Below are 26,159 nucleotides of genomic sequence, written 5' to 3'. Positions count from 1 at the left end.
GTTCTCTATGCGAAGTAGCTGTAAAACGCAGGTTTCTCTTCAAATTTTGGATTCCTTTCTACAGAGAGTAACTCCAAAAAGCAGTCTCGCTACAGAGGCCATGACCTGGAGTGTGCGTAAACAATCAGTTGAGGATAGGTCAGCTTTTCCGTATAGCCCAGAGGCAAATTGAGCCCACGGAAAAAAGGGGACGGCACTGACATTTCTTCTGAAATGTTATGGTGCACCGATTTGACGTTGCAGTACTCGTACACACCTGCGCGACCGAGCTCGCGTCCCAACCCGGACTGGCGCATACCTCCGAACGGTACGGACGAGTGAAGGATGCCTGAACCCTCTCTCGAGATTGTCAGTCGCGAACACGAGCGACTACTGGGAAACGGAACTAGGGAGGAGACTGACCGTATTGATTCGCCCAGACGGTACCAGCGTCGAGCTCGCCGGTCACGCGCATCGATTGTTTCGCGTCATCTGCAACAATTGGTCGTCAGTGATGAACCTCAAGACGTGGAGGGAATGTCGAAAGACTCACTTGTGAACACTGCAGCGGCAAGACCGTAGATAGAGTCGTTTGCCATCTCGATCGCCTCTTCTTCGGTTGAGAACTTGATGACAGAGAGCACAGGTCCAAAGATCTGGGCATCGATCAATTCGGTCGAGGTCAGCTGAAATCAAACATAGGCAGGGAGTCGTGACCAGGACATACCTCTTCTTGCACACATTTGAACGAGTGTTGGCAGTTCGCGAGAACGGTTGGTGTTACGTAGTATCCCGAGGATTCGGTCCATTTCTTGCCACCGGTGGCCAGAGTCGCACCTTGCTCGACGCCCGAATCAATGTAGGCGAGAACCTTGTCCCGCTGAGCAGAAGAGATCTGCAGGCGACGAAACAACGAGAATGAGCTATTTCCCCCAACAACTGATAGCGTCGAGACAGGAAACAAACGAGAGGTCCAAAGGAAGTCTTCTCGTCAAGCGGCTACGACACGGAGAGGGTTTTATCAGCTTGTTGTCGATCGTTGTGAAAGAGTCTAAGCGTGTCAAGCTCACGTCGCCAATTGCACACGCTTCTGCCTTTTCGACCAGCATCTTGACAAACTCATCGTGGATACTCTGCAACGCGAGTGACTATATTAGTTTGATCAAATTCACAGAGGGTCACCGCTAATTAGACTTGCCTCGTGAACGAGGATGCGAGAACCAGCCGTGCAGTCTTGGCCCGAGTTGAAAAAGATCCCGAGCGCACTCCAGGCTGCAGCTTGTTCGAGATCGGCCGAAGGGAACACGATCGAAGGCGATTTGCCTCCAAGCTCGAGCGTCACCTAGTCGAGCGACAATGCTCAGCAAAAATCATTTCTCTGAAATCCGTTCGACAGAGGAATTTGCTCACCTTTTTCAAGTTGGATTCGGCGGCAGCGCTCATGACTCTCCTTCCAGTTGCTACCGAACCCGTGAAGGCGACCTTGTCAATGTTCATGTGACTTGCGATCGCCGCTCCAGCGGTTGTTCCGCATCCGGGCACAACGTTGAGAACTCCTTTGGGAAATCCTGCTTCCTCGGCAAGGTTACACAGGGCAAGGGCAGTGAGAGGCGAAAGCTCGGAAGGTTTCATGACGATCGTGCAGCCGCTGCAGTTGCGAAGCCAAAAGAGCGATGGTCAGCTTCTTGCATACGCTGCGAATTCCTCAGGGAGGGCTGACTGACGCTGCGAGTGCAGGTCCGACTTTCCATGCCCACATCATGATCCTGCCAACGGTCGAAAGCCGAGAGAATTAGCAAGGGACGACACCTGCGCAATCCGGACGAGCTCACGGATAGTTCCATGGGATGATTTGCCCACACACTCCAATCGGGTCGAGCGTCGTGTAGACCATCTTGGTTTTGGGAGAGACGTCGATCGTCTCGCCTGCGACTTTGCCGGCCCAGCCAGCGTAATACCTGAGGAAACGGATTCTCAACTTTAGCTCGATGGTTCCACCTAAGCTCGGAACTGGCTAGATCAGGGTGGGGTCTGTACCTGAGGCATCCAATCGAGTCTGCAATATCGATTTCTCGTGCAATCCTGACTCCTTTACCTCCATCGACCGATTCGAGTTCGGCAAGGAACTGTTGGTCGCGTTCCATCAAATCGGCAAACTTGTTGAGCAACCTCGCACGTTCAGTCGGACTCGAATTTTTGCCCCATGTCGTCTTGAATGCGGTACGAGCGGCTTTGACCGCCTTGTCGACATCGACCGATTTGCCATGCGCGACCTCGGTCAGTTTCTCGCCCGTCGCTGGGTTCAACACTTCGAAAGTTGACCCATCAGAAGCTTCAGTCTATCGACGCCGAGGAGCGAGTTAATGATGTGATCAAGCGGACGGCGTTGCAATAGAAGAGATAAGGCTGACCCAGGCTCCATCGATGTAAAGGCCCGTCGGAACCTGCACGCGTTTAGATCCAATCTTGATCTCTTGTATGACTGCCATGGTCGAGTAGTGAATGCGAGTCTGGAAGAGAGTTCTCGAACGACAGGCGATTCGGGAGAGGAACATAGAAGCGAAGAACCGACGAAACGGGGGTGGGGAAAAACTCCACGGGCGGGACGGGCGCTTCGCGGCGCTTAAAATCGTCGAGGCTTAGGGGAGGGTCCGCGCTTACATTCTCCTTATCGCGCGTCCAAACGTTCCAACATCGAGATGGATCAAGATGATAGATCCGATCACAAGTTTGCAAGTCTGACTCGCGCTCAAACTCTGCATGAGCATCTCACAGCAAATCTTCGGACGGGATCAGGCGAACACCTCGGGAGATGGTACGAAAGCACTGATGAATTGCCGCCAACCTTTCTTTGGGTACGGACGGGGACAGCGCGTGACAGAGCAGAGAGACAGATTACTACGAGGTTATCCATTTGCGACCTGACCGCAAGTCCACCGATCGGCACCTTTGATTCGAGTTTGTTCCGAGAACGTTTAGGCCTTGGAGAGACGAGCCTCGGCCTCCTTCCAGTTGATGACGCCCCAGATCGCATCGAGGTACGATTGCTTGACGTTCTTCTGCAGACGCCGCAAAGATGCAGAACAATTCGGAATCAGCAAGGAACGCTAGTCTCGCGCTTCCGAGATTCGACGATAGACGACGCACGTAGTCAAGGTAGAAGGCGTGCTCCCACATGTCGATACCGACGAGAGGAACGTAACCGAGAAGAGGGTCCTGGTTGGCGGTAGCGACGGCCTCCAACTGTCACACGTCATCAAGCGATTTCAGCTGACCGTTCCAGAGTTTCTCCAGCTTGCTGTTCGCCTTTCGAGCTCACCTTCTTGGTGGTAGGGTTGTATCCCAACCAGGCCCATCCGGAACCCTGGATGCCAAGGGCGGCAGTGTTGACGGCCTTCTTGAGTCCATCGAGACCGCCGAAGTCCTTGTTGACGAGATCAGCAAGAGGTCCCGACGAAGGGAATTGTCCTCCACCGTTCGAGGTAGGGGCAAGGTTCTCCCAGAAGAGCGACTGTTTGGCATGATCAAGAACAAGCATCAGGGTCTGACGGAGCAGTAAGTGTAAAAGAGTTCGATGCTCGAACGCACGTGGTTGATGTGTCCTACGGCATCAGCAACAAATCAGTGTCAGGGACGAGAGAATCGGACCAAGGAGCACGAGCGCTCACCTCCTCCGTTGAACTTGATGGCGGCTTGGAGGGCGATCGACTTCTTGACGTCCTGGGCTTGGATGGCAGCCGAGAGGTCCTCAGAGGCCTATGACATCGCGAGCAGATAAGCGGGTGAACGGGTGAGTGTGAGCGAGACGAGCCGATGGCGTCAACCGGCTCGCTCGCCCCAGTGGGTGAGCTTGTGACAACGGGACTGACCTTGTTAAAGTTGGTCACGTACGCAGCGTGGTGCTTCGAGTGGTGAAGCTCCTGCAGGGCGGAAGGCGCGGGAGAGTCAGCGAAAGCGAGCAAGCGTCGGAGGACGGCACGGGTGCCGAGAGATGACAAACCATGATCTGCGCCGAGATGGCAGGCTGGAGCGCATCGTATGCGTAGGGGAGCTTGGGGAGAGTGGCGGGGATCTTGTTGAACGACGACATGGCTCGAGCAGTTGCGCGGAACATGAATGGGCGAAGGGTGAGTTTCGGAGGAGCGAAGCCAGAATTAATTCCGGCAAGCGGGTCCGCCTAATGCAAACGTAATCGCGGAATTCGCGGTTATTTGATTTGTTTGACTTGGCGAGTGCCTATGCCGGGCTCACCTTCTCCTGCTCTCTCGCCTATCAGCACGACTCTTTCGACGCTCGACGTACATCCCTAGCTTCCGATCACGAACATGGTCGCTGCTCCCCGATTCCTGCTCGCTACCGCGCGCCAAGCTGCAGTGCCGCGAAGAGTTGCGCTCGCGGTTCCCTCAACTCGTCGCGGCAACGCAACTGCGGTGGACCCGCTCAAGCCCAAGCCGTGGACTCGGCAGGAGGTGCAAGAGGTGTACGACACGCCGCTGTTCGAGCTCATCTTCCGTGCGGTGAGTGCTCGCGCTCGCGGGTTATCTCGACCCCACATTTCTCAACCACCGCGAAACTAAATCTTTCGGTGATCCCCAACCCGATTCCCCGCCGCTCTCTCGCGCTCAGGCGTCCGTGCACCGCTTGAACCACCCGCCCGACCAAGTGCAGCTGTGCACGCTCCTCAACATCAAGACTGGAGGTTGTTCCGAGGACTGCTCGTACTGCGCCCAATCGAGCAAATACAGCGACAAGGTTGGACTCAAAGCCGAGAAACTCACCGATGTCGAGACCGTTCTCACGTAAGCGCTCGAACCCTGTCGTCCACGTCGAGATCCGAACCAGATCGGTCATGCCCGCCGGGAGCCCGAACCGCACGAGGGTTCGGCATTCTGCGCGCGATTTGAGTCGGATCTGATTCGCGAACCCATTTGGACTGACCTCGAGCCTCACTTGGTCGCCTCTGATGACAGGGAAGCGAGGAAGGCCAAGGCGAACGGTTCGACGAGGTTCTGCATGGGTGCTGCGTGGCGAGACATGAGCGGGCGCAAGCGAGGTTTCGAGCGCATCTTGAAGATGGTCGAGGGAGTCCGGTATGTCTTCCTTGTCCATTCTGTGATCATAGCTGCCGACTGAGCACAATCTGGTCTCAAACAGTGCTCTCGACATGGAAGTATGCACGACCCTCGGAATGCTTACGCCCGAGCAAGCCGCTCGTCTCAAGAATGCCGGTCTGACCGCCTACAACCACAACCTCGACACTTCGCGCGAGTACTACCCCAAAGTGAGTCTCGGTTGCGTGGCACTGTGCAAAAACCACGAGAATGCTCATGACTGCCCCGAAATAGGTTATCACGACCCGCAAGTTCGATGAGCGATTAGAAACCATCGAGGCCGTTCGCTCGGCCGGAATCAGTGTCTGCAGTGGAGGAATCATCGGACTCGGCGAGAACGATGGCGACCGAGTGGGTTTGATCTGGGAAATGAGCCAGTGAGTGACGTTCTCTCTTTGCATAAAACAAGAGGCTGATCTTCTGCTCTCAGATTGCCCGAGCCTCCCGAGTCGTTCCCCGTCAACGCTCTCGTTGCTATTCCTGGAACTCCCCTCGAAGAGAACGAGCGTGTTACCGTTCAAGAACTCCTCCGCACGATTGCCACCGCTCGTATCATTCTTCCAACGTGAGAACACTTCTGACAGAGTATCCGCTAGACTTGCCCAAGCTTATGCAAATTTGCAATGGCTCGCACAGCTCGATTATCCGTTTCGCTGCCGGCCGAATCAGTTACACCGAATCTGAACAAGCTCTCGCCTTCATGGCTGGAGCGAACGCCATCTTCACTGTACGTCAAGCTGTTCACTTTGCTGCTGCATTTCGCAAAGCTGACCCTTTGGCGTTATCAGGGTGAACGAATGCTTACGACTCCCACTTCCGGATGGGATGAGGATCACTCGATGCTCGCTCGATGGGGTCTGAAAGGCATGCGCTCGTTCGAGTCGACCACCGTGCGCATGAAGGAGAACCAATCTGCGCTCCAAGCGACCGAACAGCGCAAAGCTGCCGAAGCCGCTCAAGCCGAGGTTTCCGCCTAGACACCTTTTTCCCCGATGATCCTCCGAGTGCAGATCCCGGGGATACGCTCGTTACAAACCCCTCGCCTCTCGTTTCATCCTGGGTGCCCGCTTCGGTTCGCGCCCTGGCCCGCTCTTGTCTTTTTTTCCTTCGTTCTTTTCTTTGGGAGTACCAAGTCGACCTTGTACCTTGCCCGATTCGTTTCTTGGTGTACCACGAAAATAAAGCCACAAACAGGCTCTTTGTTCTTTCCCCTTCTGATGCAAAGACGAGTGCACGTTGCACGGCGAGAGCCGCGAGAGCCGCGAGCTGCGGCCTTCGCAAGAGGAACCGTGCTCCGGACATACGGAAAACGGCCTCTGCTCAATCTCGCGCATCATGAACGTGCACCTTGTCTCCTCTGTTTCTCTCTCTCTCTCTCTCTCTCTGCACTGTTCATTTGGCCCTACGCCGTTGCGACTCGATCCCACTACGATGTCTCATGCGTCGAATGGTTCTGGAGACAACTTGTCCGATCACAAGCGTTCCGATCAAAAATACGATCGCAAAGTGCCCGATGTCACTCCGCCTGGTATGCGTCTAAGCGACAGTTTCGCTGCCGCCAGGCGGGGAGAAGCATCGGTTGAGTAAGTCAAGTCTGCAAGACTTCCGACCTCATGTCCCCTGACGTTAATCTCCCTCTGTCGTAGAGAGGTTCGGATGCGAAAAGGCCAAAGGCGACGCGAAGCAAAGGAGCAGAAACAGGAAGAAGAAAACCAGCGCAAGTGGCTGAAAAAGAGGAAGCCCGGGAAGGAAATCTTGAGAACCGACGCAGCGAGGACGAAACTAATCCGTGATAAAGCTCACCGGGAAAGTGGCAGTGCTGCGATGGGAGAGTCCAAGGTGCGCAAGGCCCCGTTTGCGGCCGCGGCACGGACCGGAGAGCGACATGGTCACTGACTCGCCTGCTTCAGGCCGTACCCCAGCTACAACACACGCTGCGCTCCCTAGAACCCCAGCATGAAGTGAGTCAACGCATGCCCCGCTTGCGTTAATTGGGGACAGATAAGTACAAACCGACATCGGCTGAGTCCTTCTCCCAACAGGGTCCCGGTGATACATCGAAATCTTCCCTCACATCCGACCACTCACTCACACATGGAGAACCGCACATGGTTTCCCGAAGGCAACAGGTCATTTACGCAGGGGACGTTTGAGCTTTGTAAGGTGGTGGTTGACTCGTACCTCCTCCTACTTGCGTCCTAGCCCGGATTGGTTTCCCTCAGCTTCTTGCGTCATCGTAGTCCGTGTTTTTCTTAGTTTGAATTGTGAGCTCAGTCCCGGCTCGGAGACATTACAAAGGTTTTGATCGCCCTCTCGACCCTCTCTGATCTGAGATTTCCGATCAAGGGATGCTTAAATGTTTATCAGACTGTTTCCTCGAGAAGATGGCTATCGCGATGTGGCAGAGAAGGTAGAAACCCTTGTATCAGATTCCATGGAAGAGCAAAGGAAGATTTGAGACAGGGGCAATAGATCAATCTGGAAATTGGAAACTCGGCGTGGGCGGCGCCGCGATGCGGTGATTGACCACCACCTTCCCCCTCTCTGAAGCCATGGCGCCACCCAAACTAGACTATTCAAACTCCACGTACTTGACCATCTCGACCCGAGTCCCACCCGAGTCGATCCTGCCATCCCCGGCTTCGCCTTCACACTCGTCATTTTCCCAATCGTCCGACAGCTCCTCTCAAGGGTCGGACCTCTCGACCTCGCTCTCGTACGTTGGTCCAGTCGGTCAACTCTCGAACGAGTACATCTACGAGTTGCACGGCGTACCGTCCTCGAATCCTCCCGCTCGAGAAGTACAAGACGTCAAGAGGTGGCTCCAGGAGAAGGAAGGGGTTTGCGCGGTCGAGGTCATGATGCCGCAAACAAGAAGTCGTAGACAACACTTTGAGTGCTGAAGAGCCGTCCCCACTTGACCGGCAAGTCCCAGCGTCATCTTGTTGTTGTTTTGTTCCATCATTCGATCCGGCTGACCATTCCCACTTAGTGTCTTCCTTCAGATCCCGCCGGGATTCTTCCCTCCCTCCCTGACTCTCGCTCGGTGTTACCATTTGTTGCTTGTCACATTCGCCTAGTTCTCCGCAGAGACCTCGTTCACCCGTTGTCGTGTACCCTTTCGTGTTGTTTTCAATCAGTTCTCCTGTCGCTCAATCGAACCTTCTTTCGCGTCTGTCGCGACCGTTCCTTGAGCTCTCTTTGCGATCCGTTACACTTGCTTTCGAATCTCGTCGACTGCGCGAAAGTAGGGAAAAATCCTCAGTAGTGAGAGATGTTTTTTCGGGTACTGCAGACTCTGTCAGGAGGCGCGAAGAAGTTGGAAGGGGAATACACAGAATATGGGTGGAAGGAAAGCACAACCAGAATGAAGAAGGAAAAGGGTAAGCGTGACAAAAGGGGAAAACCGGAATCGAAGAACGGGGCAAGGCGGCAACAAAGTCGATGGACGGGGTTTAGACTGCCGTCTTCTGGGAGACCGTGATTCGGTCTCCAAGCGACAGAGCGATACCTTGAGTCTTGGAACGAATTCGAACGTGACCGGTCAGACTGCCGTCGGCGAGTTTCTCGATCGACAAGTTCGCGAGCGCGTCCTCGCCAAACAACGACCTCGCGTACAGGTTCGCCGAGAGGAATCCGCAGTCGCCTTCGAGGGCGGCATCGGGAGTGAGGCACGCCATGTTGGTCGAAGACATGATGTGCGCCAAGTCTAGGACATCGCATAATGGCGGGTCAATATCGATTTGAGCGGACTAACGGAAGAAAGCGCATCTGGGCTTACATGATCGGAGGTTATCAATCGACGTCGAGACGTTGACCTTGTTCTCCCATTCAAACTCGGTCCACATACTCCGGAACTGTAGTACGGTGGTCAGTAAGCGAAAACCCGAGACGCAGAGAGCAGGAAAAGATCGCACTTGAGCCTCGTTGCAGTATCCGGGCGTGATGTAGTCGAGAATGTCGATGTGGATGTCGTTGAGCACGACACATTGAGAATCGTTCGAGGCAGACGCGCCATCGTAGAAAATGTTTCCGAAAATGACTCCGGTCTCGGTCGAAGACACCTAGTAGCAGAGACGTGTGCGTCAGCTCATCAATTCACTTTCAGCTACAACGGGATGACGGGAAGTGTCTTTCACCTTGATAGTTGCCTTGATGGATTGGAAGCTTTGTGGACCGAGAGTGTGCGTCGTTGGTCGCTCGACGAGTTTGAGGTCACCCAGCGTCGCAAACTCGCAGGTCAAGTTTTGCAGCGTCTCGTTCGTTTGATTGACAATGAGGACGTCGAGGAAGATGTCGAAGCCTTGCACGTTGACATAGGCTTCGGCGTAAACCGGGTCCGAGAAACCAGTCAGCTGCACGACCCGTTGCAGTTTCGAGATAAAGTCGTCCTTGGCCGCCTCGATCGTGCCTGTAGCCTTTGTCAGATCCAGTTCGTACTGCGTTTTGAGAACGCGAGCAAGGGATCAGCATCGATCACTCAAAGGGCGAGACAACCACAGCGAGAGCACGCAAGGGCCTCACCTCGTCCGCTTCTGCCCCGTTCGTCTTCTTGGCGAGTTGTCGGAACGAGATGAGATCATCGGCTTGAACCTGGCTGCTCTTCTCCTCCCGCTTCTTCTTCTCCCTCGCCTTGACTTCCTCGTGCTCGACCATCATGGTGTACGCCTTTTGCGTGTCTTGCAGGAAGATCTCTTCGACCTTGGCGGCGTGCGCGGCATTGCCGAGTTCGGCGAGACATTGGAGGCACGTGAGGATTCGCTCCTGGGCGTCTTCGTCGATCGGCACAGCCGAGAATTGGGATTGTCCCACTCGGATGAGCGAGGTCATGATCAACATGCACTGTTTGCTCGGAGATGCGTATCCCGGTCAGCCTTCTGCCCAAGTCGTGCACGAAGAGAGAAAGACAAAGTGTACCTCTGCTCGAAGGACGTTGACAGACTGATCATCTCCTTCACTCAGCTCTCGGAAACGCAACACGAGCTTGGTCAAAGTTGCCGCGAGGACAGTCGCTGTGTAGAAGTCTCCTCCGAGGATCAAAGCTCGGAGAGGGGGTTTCGCTGCAGCCTTGACGGCCTCGAGATTCGCAGCGTGCGAAGCGGACGTCGTCGACGAGAACACCGTCTCGGTCGCGTAAGTTCCGTCGGCAAGGACTCGGGTAGTCGAGGTCGGGACCGATTTCTGCGCGAGGTGCGACTCGCCGTTCAGCTGATCGGCGGTCGAAGCTTGTGCCTCTTGCTCGGCTTGATCGAGGAGACGCTACGAGAGGTCCTGATGCATCAGCAGGGGCGTGCGATCACGAAGAGGAATGGATTCCGGGACTGACTTGTTCAGATGCGAGAATCGGGATCTCGCCAATGACCTGCCTGACCTTCTCCATGGCATCTCCAACCTCTTCCCGGGTCGCAGCGTATTCTCCAACGATCCACATGGCACCTCGGAAAACCTTGCCGCTCTTGATGTCCGGGAACGTCTGCAAGAGCTTGTCGACGATACCACTTCGCAGGTTCGGGAACTTCTCGACAACTTCCCGTACGAACGCGATCACGTCTACCGCCGACGCGTTTGAGGCGTCTCCGAGGAATTCCATGAGGACGTGCACGACCGACGCTGCAACTTCCGAATGTTTGATCGCGCATGAGTGGATCGTCTGGATCAACAGTTGTCGGTACTCGGTCGCCTGTCGAGTTTGAAGAGAGCTCCATGTCAGCGAAATCTCGCTGCATAGACGATTCTGTAAGCTAGAGGAGAGAGGAACGAACCTTCTCGAAGGTACCGTCGAGAGTCTTGATCAGCTCCTTCTTGAGGAACCCGATCACCTCTTCGACGTTGCGCGAGCTGACCATGTCGAGCGCGATCTCCAACGCTTTCCTGCGCACATCCATGTCGGGACTACCAACCACCCGGAGGATGTCCATGACCAGCTCGTCCAGAACGTGCTCGTGCTTCTGGTGCAGGAGAGAGATGCGCGACAGGACGATCGTCTTGACGTTGTTTGACGGTTCTTGGATGACGAGCGAGATGAGGCATGCGGCGGCGGCTGTCAGACAAGAGACTCGGTCAGTTTCTCTTAAGAGCGATTTGATATGGCACAGAATGGAGTAGTCACCTTTGACAGCAGCGGGGTTTTGGGTCAAGGTAGTAAGAGTTGCAGCAGCCTCGTATTTGACGGAATGCGATCCCGAGTTGAGCAGCTCAAAGATGCACTTAATGTATCGTGCCTGGATAGCCACGCACAACAAAATCAGCGCCATCGGGTGAGCAGACGAGCAGAGTTGTGCTCACCTTGAGCGCGCCCTCGTTGCCGGCGCCAGTCGACTTGGATTCTTTCCGGATCAACTCGATGACGCTCAGCTGCATCATCTCGTCGAGATTCGGGATCTGATCGTAGATCGACAGGAAGTATTCGACTGCTCGGGAAGACGAGACGGCTTGAAGCATCACGAAGGCGTTGCGCAACGAGGTCGTGTCAGACTCCTGCACGATCGTCGAGAGCGTCAGTGTTTGGCATTATACCAGACATCTTTGAGCGCGCACTTACCGCAGCCATGAAAGTTTGGATAAGTTCGGGCGCATCCGGGATGAGGAAGTCAAAGTTCTTGTAGATGGTGAAGATGGCCATGACGGCGTTCTTCCTCACGTACGAATGACGATGTTCCTAGAGGTAGACCCGGATGTGAGCGCATTGCGCGACTAAGCGACGATAGCCCAGCATGAGGCACTCACGAGACACTGCCTGCATGTCGGGATGAGCGGTTCGAGGAGCTCGGGCTCGCGCAGTTTCTGGATGAATCTGAGGGTTGCACCCCGAATATACTCGTTGGGGTGTTGCTGCAAAGTAATACGAGGATTAGAATCAAGTAGCGATCACAAATCGTTGGAAAGCATACGAGGTCGTTTCGGATCGCATTGCTGCAAACGGTAGGATCAGCTTTAGATGATCGGATTCTGTAGACGCAACGATCAGACGTACCAGACGAGGATCATCTCCTGCTTGAGCTTGCCATTCTCGTCATACTTGGGGCAGATTTCCCAGTAGAAACTGTCGGTGCAGGTCAAAGTCAGCGTCACGTCCGTTGGGTTCGCGCGTCATGAGCGAATGAGAGACCTACTGCAGGAGTTTCTTGATCTGCTTCGACTTGGACGGGAGGACGAACTGGATGATCGGCATCAACAGCGTCGGCTGCGGGTTGCTCGCAATGGGATCAGGTCAGCTCGTCAAGATTCGGGCGCGTCATGCATCGGTTCGTTGGTGCAGTCGTGCCGAACAAATGCTGTCAAGGTCGCTCACCTGAGGCTGGCCGTTGAGAGTCGAGACGATGATCCGCCTCAACGTGTCGAGTTTGAGTTCATCGGTTCCCTTCTCGAGCGCGGCGCGCAGGTCCTGCGGCTGGTAGCCGAGATCGCCTTCATCGGCGACGAGCGTGAACGCGAGGTTCTTCTCGTTCGAGGCTGCCATCGAGATGCGTTCGGAAGCGAGTAGTGTCGAGCGCGTATGGGAATGGGGAATGCTACGCCGTGCAGGAGGTCCGGCTCGATTCGCAAGCCTAGTCTCGTATTGCTCTCGTGCGAGACAGGCGACGGGGTATCGGAATCGGGAGGAGATGCGACGTGACTTGGAGCGCGCGATATCCTCTCTCGCTCTTTCGTCTCACTCTCTTTGTACTGCATCTGCCTGGGCCAGTTTCAATGACATGAAACGTCTCACACGTCGCTCTAGGAACTGCTCCCACAGTCCGACGCTGCTTCATGGTTTACATCCTGACAATCTCGTCGCCTCGCTCAACTGCATCACACTACGCTTCATCGCCTGCGCAAGCGAGGCCCCCGCGGCACAATCGTTCAATTCCGCCTGGATCCAGGCGCGAGGAGCGTCGCTCAACAGTGCCATTCGTCCCTCCCGAAACGCTCTCGGAGTGGTTAACCCCGGAACCCACACCCCTCGGCAGACCTGGCAGACCCGATCATATGGACACGCCGGCGTACAGAAGGACGGAATGAGCTCGCCCTATGCGAACGCATAGGGTGAAGGAAGGAAGGCCTCGTACAGCAGCGCCATTCACCCGGGGTCGCACATCCGCCTTGGGCTCGACCTTCCAAAGATGAGACCACGGGAAAGCCTTGCAGCGACGATCACAAGTTATGATCCTAGCAGACCGAGGTGTGATTGGCCGCGATGCTATCTGAACAGCGTCCGAATAGTTATAAAGCGGTCTGTGCCGTCACAGCCCCTCAACCCTACTTCGGGCCACGATCCCGCCTGTCGTCGGTTTCATGCTGTCGAACGGTACATTCCTGTCGACGGTGCGCAGACGCTGCATGGGACGAAAATAGTGACGAGAGACGACGAGCTTGATGCGTAGACCTCTCGACACGGATATAGCTTGTTCAGATGCAAGGCGAGCTCTTTCATCAGGTAGCTCTCTGGGTATTGCTACTAGCAGTGCAGGTGGCTGTCGAACAGACGTACGAGCGCACGAGCAGATTCGAGAGAATAAATTTTCGGCAGAAGCGCTATCCTGTGCGAGCCTGGCTCGTTTGTGACACCGCAGTTGAGGGAGTAGAGCGTATTTGTCGGGCTTTGACGCCTAGATGGCGAAGATGAATTGGCTCGTCGGATCGGAAAGTCGATCGCAAACGTCGGATCCACCACGTTCAACCTGCAACTCCCCTGCTTCTCACTTCTGAGGTGCACTCTCGGAGCTCGAACAGACCTTGACAGCTTCAAGCCGACGCTCGACTGCCGCGCCTACGCTCTACTACGCCCTGTGCAACCTTTGCTGCGATTTCGAGCCCCACTCTCCCTCTAGCTCCTCTCAGCATGGCCTCCGCCGTACCGCGAGACCCGTACCCACGCTTCGACACTTCCGGACCTCGACCGCCTCACTTCCGTGGCCTAACTCTCGGTAAAGTCCTGCTCTCGCCCCACCTCGTGGGCGTCGTTCCCCGCTAAATTCGGTTCCCGCCGTTTGACCCATAGGCCGACTCGATCAATTCGAAGGCAAGATCAGCGAGGTCCTGTTCGAACATAGAATCGATGATCGCGAGCACGTCCAGATCGAGTTGTGGTCGTCACCTGGCAAGGAAAAGGTTCTGTCCTCTCGCCAAGTCTGCTCTGTATCCCCGTTCGCCAGCTGATGCATGTATGTTCGGTGGCATCTCAGACTCCCTTTGAAGAGGTAATCAGGAAGCCATTCAAGTCCGTCGAAAAGGGCGTCCTTTTGGGACCTTCGTGGACAAAGTCAGTTCTGAGCCCAACTCTCCCTGCGCCAAATTGAACACTGAAAAGCTTCCCTTTTCCATCAGTCACTGGTTCCGAGTTACACTCAAAGTGCCCGAGTCGTGGGCAAAAGCGGAACGAGTACAACTCGAGTTTGACCCGTCGTGCGAAGGCTGCGTATTCGACACGGAAGGTTGTCCTCTACAAGGTTTGACCGGAGGGTACGACAACCTTCGAAGGGTCGAGTTTATCCTTCCCAAGGACAAACGGGCAAGTACATACAAGTACTACATCGAGGTGTGTGCTCGGTCCGCTTGACCCGTTTCTGGCACCAAAGACTGATCTCCCTCGACTTGCTACCCAGGTCTCGTGCAATGCCATGTTTGGCAATGGAATGGGAGAGACGAACGGTCCTCCCGATAACAACCGCTACTTCCGCGTATGTCCTAACCACGCAGAGAATTTCTCGATTGAGCATGTCTGATCTGATTGGAAAAACGATCGCAGCTCAACTCGGCAGACCTTGTCGTACCCCGAATGGATGCGTGGCACCTCCTGTGGGATTTCAGGTAAGCTAGTCCATGCTGATCTCCCTCCTCGATCCTGAGTACTCACCGCCTCGAAATTTCGCAGATGTATCAAGGATCTCGCAAGGACCCTTCCCGAACGTTCTCCTCTCGGGAACAAATGCTTGGAGACCGGAAATGGTATGTCTTGTTTCGTCGGATCGACACTCGCAGCGGACTGACCCTATTCGGGGCACAGACATTATGAACGCTTTCGATTCGCACGACCTGTCGTCGATTGCAAAATGTCGCAAGCTCGCCGAGCACGTGTTTGGCAAGAAGTGGCAAGAGCTCGAGGACAAGGTCTATTCGCAGGGCGAGGATAGCAAGGTCGACAGTTGGGGCATCGGCAACTGTCACATCGACACGGCTTGGCTCGTACGTCCTCCTTGTCATCTCTATACCGTCTCGCACCATTACGCTCATCCTCCCATTCGAAACATAGTGGACGTTTGCGCAAACTCGCCAAAAGACGGCTAGGTAGATGTTTCTCTTGTTTGAAACGACCCGGCTGTGCTCATGTATCGTCATGGCAGATCTTGGTCAACGCAGCTCGATCTCATGGAGCGATACCCTGAACACCGCTTTGTCGCCTCGCAGGCCCAACAGTTTGCCTGGCTTGAGAAAGACTACCCCCAGCTGTTCAACAAGATCCGAGCCAAGGTTCATGACGGCAACTTCATTCCGATCGGTAAGCTCACTTTCTACTAGCCAGATTTTACAGGCTGGACACTCACACTTTGGTACTGCAGGTGGAATGTGGGTCGAGTCTGACCAGCTCCTACCTTCGGGAGAGTCCCTCGTACGACAGTTGCTGTTCGGCCAACGCTATTTCCATTCGCGATTCGGTTCCTACTGCCGCACGTTTTGGCTGCCCGACTCCTTTGGCTACAATGCGCAAATTCCTCAACTTGCGAGGTTGGCGGGCTGCGATTACTTTTTCACGCAGAAGATCTCGTGGAACCAGTTCAACGATTTCCCGTTGACGAGTTTCAGATGGAAAGGTCAAGACGGAACCCAGATTGTCTGCCACTTCTGTCCCCAAAACACGGTGAGCGAAGCTTGTGTTCTTCGAACTGGCTCTGCCCCGGAGGCTGACGAACTGGCACTCGTCATGTACAGTACACTGCCGCCGCATCCGTCGACGACGTCCTCAACACCTGGCGCGGGCACAAATCCCTTCAAGCCTCACCTGCTGGCCTGCAAGTGTGAATGTCATCGGGTTAAAGTGTCGAAATGTTCCTGACCTCGATCTTGCGTGCGCACAGGCTCACGTTTGGAAACGGTGACGGAGGAGGAGGACCCCTTGCGCCTATGCTCGAGAACCTTCGACGTTGTCGCGCCGTTGCGAACGAGGCAGGTGAAATTCCCAAAGTCAAAATGGGTACCTCGGTCGACGAGTTTTACGACAACCTCGTCAAGACGACTGACAATGGAGCCAAGTTGCCGACTTGGTGGGTCCTCATCCACACATACTTGCTTCAGGTTTGCTGACTGAGCTCGAACAGGTCTGGAGAGTTGTACCTTGAACTTCACCGAGGAACTGCCACTTCTCATGGTTCTATCAAGCGGCACAATCGCAAATCCGAGATCTTGCTCCACGACATCGAGTTTATCGGCACTCTCGCATCGTTGCTTCAGGCGCAGAATGGGGGCAAATTCCGCAAAGGAGGTTACAGGTACCCTCGAGATGGATTGCAACCCTTGTGGGAGGATGGTGAGCTTGTTCCGTCGATTCCGGCCTGGCAAATAAAAAGCTTATCCTCGCATTCCCTATGCAACCCTAGTCCTCCTCTGCCAGTTCCACGATGTTTTGCCCGGCAGTGCGATCGGTCTCGTCTACGAGGACGCTGAAAAGGTGAGCGAGGTGTTCATGAATTCAGTATTCCTCAAGAAGCTCATCACCTCTCCGCGAAACCAGATCTATGCCAACGTCGCTTCCAAGGGACTCACTCTCCTGTCGAATGCACTCGATGCGCTATTGCCTGCAAGCGTCTCGATCGACTCGGCCGCTTCGCTCTCGGGTTCCCGTGACACGCTCTTTGGTGTCTCTACGACAGGCCTCGCACGTCGCAGTCTCGTCAAGATCCCGCTCGCTACGGCACGAGCGTTGTCCGATGCTGCTATCCAACCCTCTCGCACTAGAGAAGATGACGAGAGTGCCTACGTCGTCCTTGAGGTGGGCGCGGAAGGGGGCTTGATCGCACACAGCAAGACGAGTGAACAAGTCCACGCTTCAGGCTGTGGGGTCCGAGGTCAGTTAGAGCCTGCGCTTTACGCCCTAGCGGCTGGTCCTAACCGTCAATGTCGATTTTTTCCACCCTGATTAGCCCGCAAGATCGAAGGCGACGCGATCTTGCTCTACAACGATCAAGTCGAAGTGGTTGTTTCGTCAGAGGGTCGACTCACGTCTATCTATGATAAAGCCGCCGATCGAGATTTGCTCGTTCCGGGCGAGACGGCTGGATTCGTCATTTTCGAGGACACGCCGCTCAACTGGGATGCTTGGGATGTCGGTCAGTCTTGGAAGCAGGCACTTCGCCTGGAAACAACACACTTGTCAGTTGCTGAACCTTCACTTTCGAGAGTCCTGCAGATGCCTTCCACCTCGAGACCAAGAAGCAAGTCACCGCTTCGTCGGTTCGAGTGGTCGAGGATGGACCGCTGCGCGCGTCTGTCGAAGCCGTCTATCACATCGGTCAGAGCCGAATGAAGGTTCGTACTAAATGTCTCCTCGAACACCTCTCGAGTCGGGGACTGATAAAGAAGGTCCTTCCGATCGCGAACAGTGCACAATCTCGCTCGATGCGTTCTCGCCTTCTCTCAAATCCGACGCGCTCAGTTTGATCCAGTTTGACGCCAAGATCGATTGGCACGAGCGACACCGATTCTTGAAATGGGAGGTCCCGACCACGATCGCCCCGACGGGAGACATGGCGTTCGTTTTTGCTTCGCGTCCTCTCTCCGTCTCGCACTCCCGCTAATGACGAAAAGATAATTTCTACGCAGTATCTTTGAGAACCAATTTGGGTTCACGCAACGACCTGTACATCGCAACACGACGTGGGACCGAGCCAAGTTTGAATCGGTCGCGCACCGGTTCTGCGACGTGTCCGAGTTTGGATACGGTATCGCCTTGTTGAACGACTGCAAGTACGGACACGCGGTCGAAGGTGGTACAATCCGATTGAGCTTGTTGCGAGCCGCGACGATTCCAGATGCCGAACAAGATCAAGGTCAACACGAGTTTGCATTCGCTTGTGAGTTTTTAACCCTAAGAGCTTCGAACGACAGGAGGCAAGCCCTGACTTTGTTGATCATCCAATTCGTCTCTGCCAGTGTACCCTCATCGATCGAGTTTCCTGGATTCAGACGTCGTCGCTGTCGCTCGCCACTTCAACTACCCGCTCCATGTTCGCGTTGCGGCATCTTCGAACGAACCGATCGTTGCGCATGCGACCACTCTTCCAATCTCACTTGCGGCGGGCACGTCGACTCGCAATGTCGTGCTCGACACGGTCAAACGAGGCGAGGAAGATCACTTTGGATCTTCGACGAGTCCTGCCAAGTACGGTTCGAGCGTCATCGTGAGACTGTACGAGAGTCTTGGAGGACGGGGTCGAGCCACGGTCAAAGTCGACCTCGACGCGTTTGACAAGGGAGGGTTGCGAGTGGACAAAGTGACAGTCTGTGACGTGAGTATTCCTGAGAAATCTCCTCGAAGCAAGTCCCGGAACCTGATTCTCGTCTGTACACACCGTGTAGTTGTTGGAACGTGATCTCGAGGAAGTCAAATCAATCAAGTCGACGACGGGACAGAATTCGGTTGAATTCCCTGTCACGCTGAGAGGGTTCGAAGTCAAGACGATCAAGATTACGTTTGCCGCCAAGTGAAAGAATCTTTCCAATTTCTCTCTCTCTCTTGTCTGTCTCCTCATTCATACTACGAGTATTTTGTATCTTGTTTTCTATTTGATTGTCACGAGTTTTTCAAAGTCGTTTCTTCCTGTAAAGGTTCGGGAGGGACGAGATTTGACCTCGAGTACCTGCCCGCACGTTCCTTTGTCTCGTCTTCAAGTTCCCATGCCGGCAAGTAGTACACTTGTTCATCTGTCTCTGTCCCTCTCCCTGGTGTCGTCGTGTTTGATGTTGTCTTTTCGATTGACGACGACGAGGATTGATTCGGTACCCGAGTGCGTTCGAGACATGGGTTGGGTTTCGTCGTATCGATCGATCCAATCGAAGTATACCCTCGATCGTACAATTCGCACCATTCTACATTCCTATTGTTGTTTCGAGATGTCGTCGTTCCTCCGAGAGTCAAGAGTGGATGTCTCAGGAATTGCCAGATGTGAGCGTAGGACCAATCGAGGATTGGATGTACACGCATGAATTGAGGCCAACTTGGATCGGTACGATCAAACGCACTCAATTTCGCTTTTCCAATGAAAAGAATATCAGCTTTGGTCATCATCACGAAAGAGAGAGATATGGCTCACCTCCATGTGGATCAGTTCTACGGGTCCCGACGAGTACGGCTCTCACTTCGTGTAGACCGTGCTGGATGCGTTGTTTCAACCAATAGTCGAGACTGTGACGCATGTCGTGATCTTGATCGATCGCAGCAAGGTCGAGGTGATACCGTCTAGCTGACAACGAGGTGAAAGCTTCTTCCTCGGGAAAGGGCGAAGATTGGCGTACGTAAATGGTCGAGATCGGAGGCAAGTGGGACAGGGAAGGGTCTCGATGGAGGAGTGCTGCCGCCAAGAGGTGTACGAGTACGGTACAGTCTTTGCCACCGTTGAAACTCAGAGCCAAATGATCGATCCTTGAACCAATTGAGTATCAGTAGCAAGTTCGGCTCGGAAGGTGCGTATGGGGGAAAACAAGGCCGTACGAGTAGAGATCGAGTGCTCGCTCGATCACGTCGAGAGCAGAGCGAACCTGGTGTCCGAGGGGCGAATCGGTGCGACTGAGCTCGTAGACGGCATCCGAATCGGGCCGAACGAATGCCCGAGGCGGTGGTGAAGGTGATCGAGCACGCGGCGTCATCGTCCCTAGTCCCTCGCTCGCACTGCAGCGCGTGTGCTCGGTCTGATCGAGTACTGAGACCTTGATTCCTGGGCGAGAACTGGACACGAGGTGGGAATTACGGTAAGCGAGTGTCACGGCAGTGCGAGCGCGCGCGCGTTCATCGATTCCTCCGACTGTCGCTCACTCGATCTAGTCGACATCATGCAAGGATTGCCTCAGGGAGCGCAGTACGCCGTCGACGAGGTCAGTTTCTCGTCTGTCTCGACCACACTCTCTCTCGATTGACACTCGACGTGCTGACCTGCGGTTTTTGATCAACCTCTCTCTCGCTCTCACGCACACGCGGCGGGCACTTTGCAGTATGGACGGCCCTTCATCGTTATTCGTGACCAGGGCAAAAAGATGCGCATGCACGGGATCGACGCGATCAAGTCTCACATCCAGGCTGCGCGTACCGTCGCCGGCATCGTACGCACCTCGCTCGGTCCACGAGGTCTCGACAAGATCATGATCAGTCCCGACGGCGACATCACCGTCACGAACGATGGCGCCACCATCATGGGACAGATGCAAGTCGAACACGAGATTGCCAAACTCCTCGTCGAACTCTCGAAATCTCAAGACGACGAGATTGGAGATGGGACCACGGGCGTAGTCGTCCTCGCGGGTGCCCTCCTTGAATCGGCTGCTTCCCTCCTCGACCGCGGAATCCACCCGATCAAGATTGCCGATGGGTTCGACAAGGCGTGTCAAGTCGCCGTCAACGAACTCGACCGCGTCGGTGACAAGATCGAGTTTTCGAAAGACGATACGACCGAGTTGCTCAAAGTTGCACAGACGAGTATGGGTTCCAAAATGTACGTTCTCGCTCCTCGCCGCTCAAGTTTCGTGTTTACTGATCAATCCCTTTTACAACGACAGTGTCTCGAAAGCGCATGGCCTGTTTGCCCAGATCGCGGTTGACGCTGTCCTGACCGTTGCCGACCTCGACCGCAAAGACGTGCCGTTCGACTTGATCAAAGTGAGCGGCAAAGTGGGAGGTTCGCTCGAAGACACGACTTTGATTCGAGGAGTCCTCCTCGACAAGGACATGAGTCACCCCCAAATGCCTCGATCGGTTCAGGATGCCAAGATTGCCATCCTGACGTGTCCGTTTGAACCCCCGCGTCCGAAAACGAAACACAAGCTCGACATCACTTCGGTCGAAGAGTACAAGAAACTGCAACAGTACGAGATGGACAAGTTCCAACAAATGATCAAACAGGTCAAAGACACGGGAGCGAACCTTGTCATTTGTCAGTGGGGATTCGACGACGAAGCGAACCACCTCTTGATGCAGAACGACCTCCCGGCAGTTCGATGGGTCGGAGGACCTGAAATCGAGGTCAGTCGGTTCTTCGTTTTCTTCTCAACCGGAGAGTTTTGCTCATGAGTTGCGCGTCCCTGAACAGTTGATCGCAATTGCAACGAATGGAAGGATCGTGCCGAGGTTCGAAGACCTGACTGCGGCGAAACTGGGACACGCGGGAATCGTGCGAGAAGTCGCATTTGGTACGACGCGGGATCGCATGTTGGTCGTCGAAGACTGTGCCAACTCGAGAGCGGTCACCGTCTTTGTTCGAGGTTCCAACAAAATGGTACGTTATCCCTCACCCCCCAATTCTGCTTCTCATTCTTACGTATTCGGGTTTGCAGATTATCGATGAAGCGAAACGAGCACTACACGACGCTCTGTGTGTCGTCCGTTCGTTGGTACGGGACAACCGAGTCGTGTATGGAGGAGGAGCGGCCGAGATCGCATGTTCGATCGCCGTCTCGAAAGCAGCGGACGAAATCCCTTCGATCGAACAATACGCGATGCGAGCGTTTGCGACGGCACTCGATGCGATCCCACTCGCGTTGGCCGAGAATTCGGGACTTGCTCCGATCGAGACTTTGGCAGAAGTCAAGAGTCGTCAAGTGAACGAAGGCAACTCGAGATTGGGAGTCGACTGTGCGGGCAAAGGTCACAATGGTATGTTTCTGTCTCTGATGAGGGAGAGAACAGAACCGGAGCTGATTAGGAAACCACCCCGACTCTTCGCCCAACAGACATGAAGGAACAATTCGTGTTTGATCCTCTCATCTCGAAGAAGCAACAATTGTTGCTCGCGTGTCAACTCGTGCGACAAATTCTCAAGATTGACGATGTCATCACCGCGGGAGGTGCCGACGAGTACTGAACTGAAAGGTAGTGATGATCCTTTACCACGAGTAAGGGTTTGTAAAATCTCTGTAACAGTAGAAGAAAAATAGAAGAGCCACGTTCCTTCTGTCCAATTCGCCGTAACTTGCTCGCAAACCATAGACTCTCGTGAGAGCCGAATCAATTTGGGTAAGAGAGAACAAGCGGTAGAAAGGGTATAGAACGATTGCAGAAGAAGGAAAAACGGGTGCGAGACTTGCTCGCGGGATACGACAAATTAGAGAGATACAAACCAAGCGATGGACGAAGTAACGGTTCGATCTCGATTAAAGCTCGGTTTCAGAAGCGACGCCAAGTTTCATGAGTTGAGCATTGTTGATCGAGGTGATTGATGAACCTTTCAAAGTTTCGGATTGACCGTACTGCGTCAACTGACCTGTCGCGATGGCGGCGTGCACGAGGGCTTTGCCGAGGGTAGGCGTTTCGATCTTGAGGCGGTCGCTAAAAGTCGACAAGAGGTTCATCACTTTGCTGTGAGGTGGCCAACATAGTCGCTTCAGTTTCATTGAGGATGACCGCAATCACAAAGAGTTGGTGTGCACTGACCCGAATCCAGTCTCGAGGATGCGGCTCTCGCCACGTCCTCCAGGAACGTCGAGGTATCCCGGGCGAGCAATGATCGTTTGCGAGTACCCGAGGGCGGCGAGCTGTTCCTCCGTGAGACCTGTGTACCCATCGAGAGCCGACAGATGAGCAACATTGTTCTCGGCTCTGTGGTCTTTTTCTCGCCTAATCACCTTTCGAGCGGACGTAGAGGAAACTCGAGGACGAATTTGAAGATGAAGCCTGGAGAATGCAGGCGAGTCAGCTGTGTATCTGGGCTATGAACAAAATTAGTGTGACGCACCGATAGGTACACAAGCTTCTGAGTCTTGCCCTCGACTTTGGCCGCTTCGGCCGCCTGAACGATAATTAATACGATGAGCGTGAGAGGTGATCGAATTGGAGAATGAAGTTAGGGAAGTGTACCTTGACGACATATTCGCGGTCGATGCGCTCAAACGCCTCGGCGGATCCAGCGGTCTTCCTCGTCGTGCCGAGAGCAATCAGGACCGAATCGGCGTCAACCTGTTTGAGCTTGTTCGCTTCGGCCTCATACTCGGCAGTACCTCGAGCGAGCAAGAGTTTGTCAAAGTCGAGCGACTCATGGCGGAGTTTCTCTTTGCCCGGGAGATTGTCGACGGGAGGCGAGCGGCGACCAAACGAATGCACGGTCGCAACCGAGGGCGATGCGAGCGCAGCGGCGAGCGACTCCTTGCCAGTGGCTCCTGTCGCACCGAGAATGATCACGCGGATGTTGCTAGTCATGCTGAGTGTCTGCGAGGCGAGGTGGTCCGAGACGAGGAATGTTGACGGATACGACTCTATGGGCCTGAACGCCCTGTCAGTACGGAACACGTTATTTGCATGTTATGTATATGATGGCTCACAGATGATGCCCGACTGTTGCACAGGAAGTGGCTGTGCGAGAGACCGAGGACGTCGCTCGCACCAACTTCGGACATGTTAGCCCCTGTCGCTCCGGATTATCCCCTTCTTGAGTCTCTAGCTTTTACACTCGAGGCTGTTCAGAAAACACTTTTGGTCGAGAATAGGCCTCGCCAAAAACGACGCGACCGCTTCCTTTGTCTAGTACTATCCTTTGTTCCTCCGCACATCCCTTTGTTCTATAAGCATCCTTTGTTCCTATCGTTCCTTTAAAAGGCCTGACTCGTCTTGGGTAGACCTCTCTCATCTTCATTTTCATATCATCACATCCCAGCGTCTTCATCTCAGTACTCAATTCAATTATATTTCTCAGTCAGTATTCCCCTCAGTCGCGCTCAGTCTCCCATTCCGTTCCTACGTTCTTCAGACCTCTTTAGGCGAGAACCGTACCCCTGCGCGATTATCCGCTGCCTTGCGCGAATATCCGCAGCATAAACACTGCGAGCTATCTAGCAGAACCAATCCGGTTATAAGTTATCATAACCTTTGCACCTTACTCAGGCGAGCATAAATCCCGAGGATACCTCTTATCCCCGATAAGTCAGGCATTGCCCCCTCGGCGAAAGGCTAGCGCAAGGTAGCGGATAATCGCGCAGGGGTATGGTTCTCGCCTAAAGAGGTCTGAAGAAATTAGGAACGGAATCGGAGACAGAGGGAAATACTGACTGATAATCATTGAGTTGAGTACTGAGATGAAGACGCTGGGATGTGATGATATGAAAATGAAGATCAACGGCTGCCGGAAATGCGATGAGGAGAGGAACCGAGAATCGGATCGATTCGTATAATAGGCTCTTACAGTGATCCTGGCTATAGCACACTTGAGCAGCTTGACCCAGGTGCACAGCATGATGCACGCGTAGCGAGTCGGGCCGCGCTTGCCGAGTATCCGGCGTAAGCGCAAGTAGCGAGCTACTTTCGCTACTTGGGACAAACAGCTCGCTACCTCCAAGCGTGTCGGTATGAGCGCTCCTCCACTGCCTCTCACCCCGATCCTTCTCTTTGTTTCGCACTGAATACTCCCGCAAGATGCCCTCTCTACCCTCTCGTCTTCTCGTGCTCGCCGTCACCGCCGTGCTCGTCGGTGCTCAATCGACCGAGGTAAATCCTAGCGGCCCTCTTTTCCTTAACCTTGGCTGACCTTCGCTTTTCCAGGATTCCGAGGCACGCAGGCCGGTCGCCGGCTACGAGCCAAAGATCTATCTTTCCGTGATAGGTCTGATCCTGTATGCGCTATCGGGAGGATTGCACTGGATCCGTGCGCTTCATTTCTTTTCCGCGCCCCGACATGCTCCGATCGTCGTGTGTACTAATTCAATCCGATCCCGTAGATTGGCACCGCAACAAGGACAACCGCTACATGCTGACACTTTCCATCGGCATGACGTGTTCGTCAGATTGTCCTCTCGATTCCTCTCGTGTACAAGTTATGACTGACGTCTCGTCGTGGATAGGCATGTGCCTCGGATTCATTCTGCGCCTCGCATACAGAAACGCCTTGTACTCGGTCGGAGTGTACGCCATTATGACCCTCTTTTTGCTTCTATCGGTGCGCCATACCGCTTCCCACTGTCTCACATTCACCACTGCTTCCAGCTGACATAGTCGTTACCCAGCCTTGTGCCTTTCTCGCAACCAACTACGTCCTCTTGACGAGACTTGCTCGATCGCTGCAAGCTGAAGACGCTTTGTTCATCCGAGCTTCGTGGGTGGTCAAAATCTTTGTCTGGGCCGACGTCGTGACTTTCCTCTTGCAAGGAGCCGGCGGTGGACTCAGTTCATCCCCGTCGAGTGCTGACTTGGGCCACAAGGTGAATGCTGGTCCCGTTTGTCCGCTTTCTGCGTGGTCCTGGGTTAATCCAGCTCACCTGTCATCCCTCTGCTTCGGGAATCGATCCCAGATCTCCCTGGTCGGTCTCGCACTGCAGCTTGTATCGTACGGTCTCTTCTGCGCACTCCTCATCGTGTTTCGCATTCGAGCGTGAGTTCGGGTGCACAGGCCCTACGAAATCTTTTCACCGATCCGAATTGACCAATCTGTTGAAGCAGGCCCCAACTCCCTGGAGTGCGCACTCATCTATCTCGTCAAGATTCTTGGAACACGTTCTCAACGAGTCCCTTGGGGCGTTGGCATGTGCTGTGGACCATGCTCGTCCTGTCATCGATTGCAATCATTGTAAGCTTCATCCGTCGTCTTGTCTTTCATCCGGAAGAACCTTGTTCCTTACCAGATTTCCATCTCTTGCGCAGATACGTTCAGTGTTCAGGCTCGTCGAATATTCTCAAGGATACTCGGGATACATCCCGACTCACGAAGGTTACTTCTACTTGCTCGACGCCTTGCCGTTGTGGCTCGGCATGACGTTGTACTCGATCGTGTGGCCTTCGAGGTTCTTTCAAAGTACGGACCCAGATCTTCGTTTCGAATCGAGTTCAACTGGAGGAACTAGCAAGACGGAACCAGTTTATGGCATGGTCCACATGCACAGTACCGCTCAATGAATGGCAATCGTCAC

General features: G+C 54.3%; 11 protein-coding genes across 11 annotated transcripts; 6 read left to right on the top strand and 5 right to left on the bottom strand.

Moving 5' to 3' along the window:
* Positions 1-89: 89 nt before the first annotated feature.
* Positions 90-2,468, bottom strand: JCM15063_004045 (aldehyde dehydrogenase family protein; the record flags this gene model as incomplete). The annotated part of the gene is made up of 13 exons (XM_076677089.1): positions 90-105; positions 202-328; positions 403-471; positions 533-635; positions 707-874; positions 946-978; positions 1,050-1,112; positions 1,178-1,321; positions 1,390-1,627; positions 1,704-1,745; positions 1,812-1,937; positions 2,017-2,318; positions 2,391-2,468. The coding sequence occupies 13 exons, from the start codon at positions 2,466-2,468 to the stop codon at positions 90-92; spliced, it is 1,509 nt and encodes a 502-aa protein (XP_076535608.1).
* A 486-nt stretch (positions 2,469-2,954) lies between these two features.
* Positions 2,955-4,093, bottom strand: SOD2 (superoxide dismutase SOD2; the record flags this gene model as incomplete). Its single annotated transcript, XM_076677088.1, has 7 exons — positions 2,955-3,038; positions 3,127-3,222; positions 3,299-3,490; positions 3,568-3,581; positions 3,648-3,735; positions 3,849-3,899; positions 3,980-4,093. 7 exons carry the CDS (start codon positions 4,091-4,093, stop codon positions 2,955-2,957), a joined length of 639 nt encoding a protein of 212 aa, XP_076535607.1.
* Positions 4,094-4,304: 211 nt separating this feature from the next.
* BIO2 (biotin synthase) lies at positions 4,305-6,067 on the top strand (the record flags this gene model as incomplete). Its single annotated transcript, XM_076677087.1, has 8 exons — positions 4,305-4,496; positions 4,606-4,778; positions 4,950-5,069; positions 5,134-5,260; positions 5,325-5,467; positions 5,521-5,655; positions 5,727-5,817; positions 5,879-6,067. 8 exons carry the CDS (start codon positions 4,305-4,307, stop codon positions 6,065-6,067), a joined length of 1,170 nt encoding a protein of 389 aa, XP_076535606.1.
* Positions 6,068-6,521: 454 nt separating this feature from the next.
* JCM15063_004042 (uncharacterized protein) lies at positions 6,522-6,986 on the top strand (the record flags this gene model as incomplete). Its single annotated transcript, XM_076677086.1, has 2 exons — positions 6,522-6,673; positions 6,737-6,986. 2 exons carry the CDS (start codon positions 6,522-6,524, stop codon positions 6,984-6,986), a joined length of 402 nt encoding a protein of 133 aa, XP_076535605.1.
* A 656-nt stretch (positions 6,987-7,642) lies between these two features.
* On the top strand, positions 7,643-7,993 carry JCM15063_004041 (uncharacterized protein; the record flags this gene model as incomplete). Its single annotated transcript, XM_076677085.1, has 1 exon — positions 7,643-7,993. The coding sequence occupies one exon, from the start codon at positions 7,643-7,645 to the stop codon at positions 7,991-7,993; it is 351 nt and encodes a 116-aa protein (XP_076535604.1).
* A 552-nt stretch (positions 7,994-8,545) lies between these two features.
* Positions 8,546-12,549, bottom strand: SEC26 (coatomer subunit beta; the record flags this gene model as incomplete). Its single annotated transcript, XM_076677084.1, has 16 exons — positions 8,546-8,799; positions 8,872-8,947; positions 9,008-9,154; positions 9,230-9,529; positions 9,615-9,932; positions 10,008-10,349; positions 10,417-10,770; positions 10,853-11,130; positions 11,200-11,311; positions 11,376-11,567; positions 11,632-11,748; positions 11,817-11,921; positions 11,981-12,002; positions 12,064-12,132; positions 12,203-12,273; positions 12,382-12,549. The coding sequence occupies 16 exons, from the start codon at positions 12,547-12,549 to the stop codon at positions 8,546-8,548; spliced, it is 2,925 nt and encodes a 974-aa protein (XP_076535603.1).
* Positions 12,550-13,911: 1,362 nt separating this feature from the next.
* AMS1 (alpha-mannosidase) lies at positions 13,912-18,770 on the top strand (the record flags this gene model as incomplete). The annotated part of the gene is made up of 22 exons (XM_076677083.1): positions 13,912-13,996; positions 14,071-14,180; positions 14,255-14,331; positions 14,397-14,607; positions 14,675-14,749; positions 14,818-14,879; positions 14,944-15,017; positions 15,076-15,254; positions 15,322-15,356; positions 15,413-15,567; positions 15,629-15,927; positions 15,999-16,078; positions 16,145-16,330; positions 16,385-16,593; positions 16,664-16,734; positions 16,798-17,131; positions 17,207-17,392; positions 17,473-17,591; positions 17,666-17,814; positions 17,886-18,136; positions 18,216-18,571; positions 18,642-18,770. 22 exons carry the CDS (start codon positions 13,912-13,914, stop codon positions 18,768-18,770), a joined length of 3,432 nt encoding a protein of 1,143 aa, XP_076535602.1.
* Positions 18,771-18,855: 85 nt separating this feature from the next.
* Positions 18,856-19,928, bottom strand: FAD1 (FMN adenylyltransferase; the record flags this gene model as incomplete). The annotated part of the gene is made up of 3 exons (XM_076677082.1): positions 18,856-19,313; positions 19,376-19,704; positions 19,774-19,928. 3 exons carry the CDS (start codon positions 19,926-19,928, stop codon positions 18,856-18,858), a joined length of 942 nt encoding a protein of 313 aa, XP_076535601.1.
* A 183-nt stretch (positions 19,929-20,111) lies between these two features.
* On the top strand, positions 20,112-22,132 carry CCT5 (chaperonin-containing T-complex subunit CCT5; the record flags this gene model as incomplete). The annotated part of the gene is made up of 6 exons (XM_076677081.1): positions 20,112-20,153; positions 20,271-20,767; positions 20,832-21,294; positions 21,362-21,547; positions 21,606-21,924; positions 22,002-22,132. The coding sequence occupies 6 exons, from the start codon at positions 20,112-20,114 to the stop codon at positions 22,130-22,132; spliced, it is 1,638 nt and encodes a 545-aa protein (XP_076535600.1).
* A 289-nt stretch (positions 22,133-22,421) lies between these two features.
* On the bottom strand, positions 22,422-23,463 carry FMP52 (Fmp52p; the record flags this gene model as incomplete). The annotated part of the gene is made up of 5 exons (XM_076677080.1): positions 22,422-22,626; positions 22,702-22,819; positions 22,893-22,941; positions 23,003-23,056; positions 23,125-23,463. 5 exons carry the CDS (start codon positions 23,461-23,463, stop codon positions 22,422-22,424), a joined length of 765 nt encoding a protein of 254 aa, XP_076535599.1.
* A 1,209-nt stretch (positions 23,464-24,672) lies between these two features.
* JCM15063_004035 (RTA1 domain-containing protein) lies at positions 24,673-26,145 on the top strand (the record flags this gene model as incomplete). Its single annotated transcript, XM_076677079.1, has 8 exons — positions 24,673-24,744; positions 24,799-24,901; positions 24,975-25,031; positions 25,098-25,192; positions 25,260-25,454; positions 25,545-25,624; positions 25,690-25,819; positions 25,894-26,145. 8 exons carry the CDS (start codon positions 24,673-24,675, stop codon positions 26,143-26,145), a joined length of 984 nt encoding a protein of 327 aa, XP_076535598.1.
* Between the last annotated feature and the right edge of the window lie 14 nt (positions 26,146-26,159).

Source organism: Sporobolomyces koalae (assembly GCF_050403365.1).
Source record: "Sporobolomyces koalae JCM15063 DNA, S_koalae_JCM15063T_v1_ctg7, whole genome shotgun sequence".
Classification (NCBI taxonomy): domain Eukaryota; kingdom Fungi; phylum Basidiomycota; class Microbotryomycetes; order Sporidiobolales; family Sporidiobolaceae; genus Sporobolomyces; species Sporobolomyces koalae.
This window is presented reverse-complemented; position numbering and strand designations above follow the sequence as displayed.